The sequence below is a fragment of the Adiantum capillus-veneris genome, chromosome 14 (assembly GCF_014529385.1).
Source record: "Adiantum capillus-veneris isolate H3 chromosome 14, ASM1452938v2, whole genome shotgun sequence".
NCBI lineage: Eukaryota > Viridiplantae > Streptophyta > Polypodiopsida > Polypodiales > Pteridaceae > Adiantum > Adiantum capillus-veneris.
In genome coordinates, this window is record NC_140944.1 from 97105292 (window position 1) to 97107467 (window position 2176).

General features: G+C 44.6%; 1 protein-coding gene across 1 annotated transcript; it reads left to right on the forward strand.

The window, feature by feature from the left end:
* Nucleotides 1-1719: 1719 nt before the first annotated feature.
* On the forward strand, nt 1720-1941 carry LOC147442800 (uncharacterized). Its single transcript, XM_086529850.1, has one exon. The coding sequence runs from the start codon at nt 1720-1722 to the stop codon at nt 1939-1941; it is 222 nt and encodes a 73-aa protein (XP_086385976.1).
* Nucleotides 1942-2176: the final 235 nt, after the last annotated feature.

Consider the following 2176-nt stretch of genomic DNA (forward strand, 5'->3'; position numbering starts at 1 on the left):
GAGTGCCATGGTCTCTATGATAGGGGACAGGATTTCCATGAGTTGAGTTCTGAGTTGGAGGTGGCAGAGGTTCCCAGGGTTGCATCAACGTTCGGTGTCCTTATGTAAGAGATGCTGATCTTGAGGCCCAACATAGCAGCTGTAGTGGGAGCATTTACAGCAGGGTTGATTAGTTGTTCGATGACTGATCTCTGCATAGAGCATAGGGGAGGTTTGCAGGTATTGGACCGATACTTGCAGGAGTGCATGAGCTCTTGTAGACTATTTGTAGAGCTTGGAGCTAGCTCTGTGTGGCTTCCGCACCAGGATGTTTGTCTATAAGTAGAGCCGGATGCACTAGCTCATCGAGAGTCAGTGGGCATAGGTTGAGCGAATCTCTCACCTTCTATTAGTTGTACACTAGTAGATCTTGCTTAAAGGCACATTGGCCTTTAAGTGGGAGGTTGTTGGGGTTAAGGCCTATGTGCCTTGACCGGTCGCCCAGGTCATGGGCGTCCGCCCACTGTTACCCTATACTTATAGTGAGTATACTGTATAAGGGGAGCTGCCACTTCACAGTCTCCCCACCCACATCGTGTGTGTGTCTCCTTCTCTATCTCTCACTCTCCGTCTGTGGTGCTCCCCGCTCCCCTTCACAGGGTGTGCATTTTTTAAATTCCGTGATTGCAGAGTTAACATCAAAACATATGATTTTGCACAAGAAGTCAACCCCATATCATCCGCAGGCAAATGGTCAAGCTGAGAGTAGCAACAAGGTTCTAGTGAGGATCCTGAAGAAGATTGTCTCAGAAAATAGAAAGGATTGGGATGAAAAATTGTATTCAGCTTTATGGTCATTTTGTACAGCATACAAAGTTTCTACAGGGATGACACCTTTTGATTGAGGTTGTTGTTCCCATGGAGTATATAATTCCAAGTCTGAGGTTGGAAGTTCAACATAGGCTAAGCCCTGAGGATTTCGTGTTGCATAGACAAAGAGAGTTGTTGAAGTTGGATGAGGATCCGATTCAAAGTGCCTATGCAACGGATATAGGACAAAAGAGGAGACAGACTTGGATGACAAGGAAGGTTAAATTCAAAAAAATTTCAGAAGGGTGATTGGGTGATGTAGTACAATTCAAAATTGGGCCCACACCTAGGGAAATTGAAGCTAAGATATTTTGGGCCTTATCAAATTGTGGAAGAGTTGGGCCAAGGCACATTCAGATTGAGAGATGTTTTTGGTACACTTGTTTTGAAACCAGTCAATGGCTTTAGGTTGAAGAAATTTTATGGCAAGATTCCTGAAGTTCCAAAATGGATGGTGAATAAAGCTGAGGAGATTGCAGTGAAATGGGTGCAAGCAGTGCCAGAGTTCAAGGAAGAATCTTTGGAGGATATTGGGGAATGTGAAGTGTCTGGCAGTGAGTCAGTGCTACGGAATGTTAACTTTTCAAAGGGGAATTTTTTTGAGGATAAATCGCAACGGAAATGTATATTGTCACATTATTGAGGGTATGCCATCCAAGGTGTCATTAGTTGGTGGGGCAGAATATCTTAAAGAGAGATTCCCTTGAAGTGAGGGGTCTCATCACGCAATTTCAAATTAAGGGCCATGATGGAGTAGGCAGCACACATTTTGAAGTAGAAGGTCATTATTATTTTGCATGTAAGTGTCCCGTGCTTTTAGCCAAAGGTAGCTTTGACACTGCGCGTTAGTTCACCATCATCGCAGAAGCCATGTCTTTTGATAGCTTAAGGAATCCCGCGGCCGCTAAACAGCAAGAGCTTAGTGGTGAAGAGATGCCGCAGACGTGTTCTATGAAGATGGCTATGGTAGAGATTTTGTGCCTCCGTAGGGAGAGCGTGCAGACTATGGAGGAGAGCAAGACTGCAGAGTCAGGAGGTGAAGTTGGCCTTGAGGAGATGGAAGTTGATGAAAAGTTTGATGTTCATGATTGAGACAGTAAAGTTTGGCTACACCGGGTTGGTCTTTACGCGTATGCATGCCTAACTTGGGCACTCTGGGAGAAAATGATTGTGCAAAACAAAAGCCTTGCCACCTTAGGAAAAACGTTGGGTACATCATGGACGACAAATACATTTCCCCAAAGTTGGTAGCGGAAGTCTTTTAGGTTTCTCATAATCCTTTGCATAAAATGAAGAAGGTGACAAACGTGGTGATGAGGACGGAGTT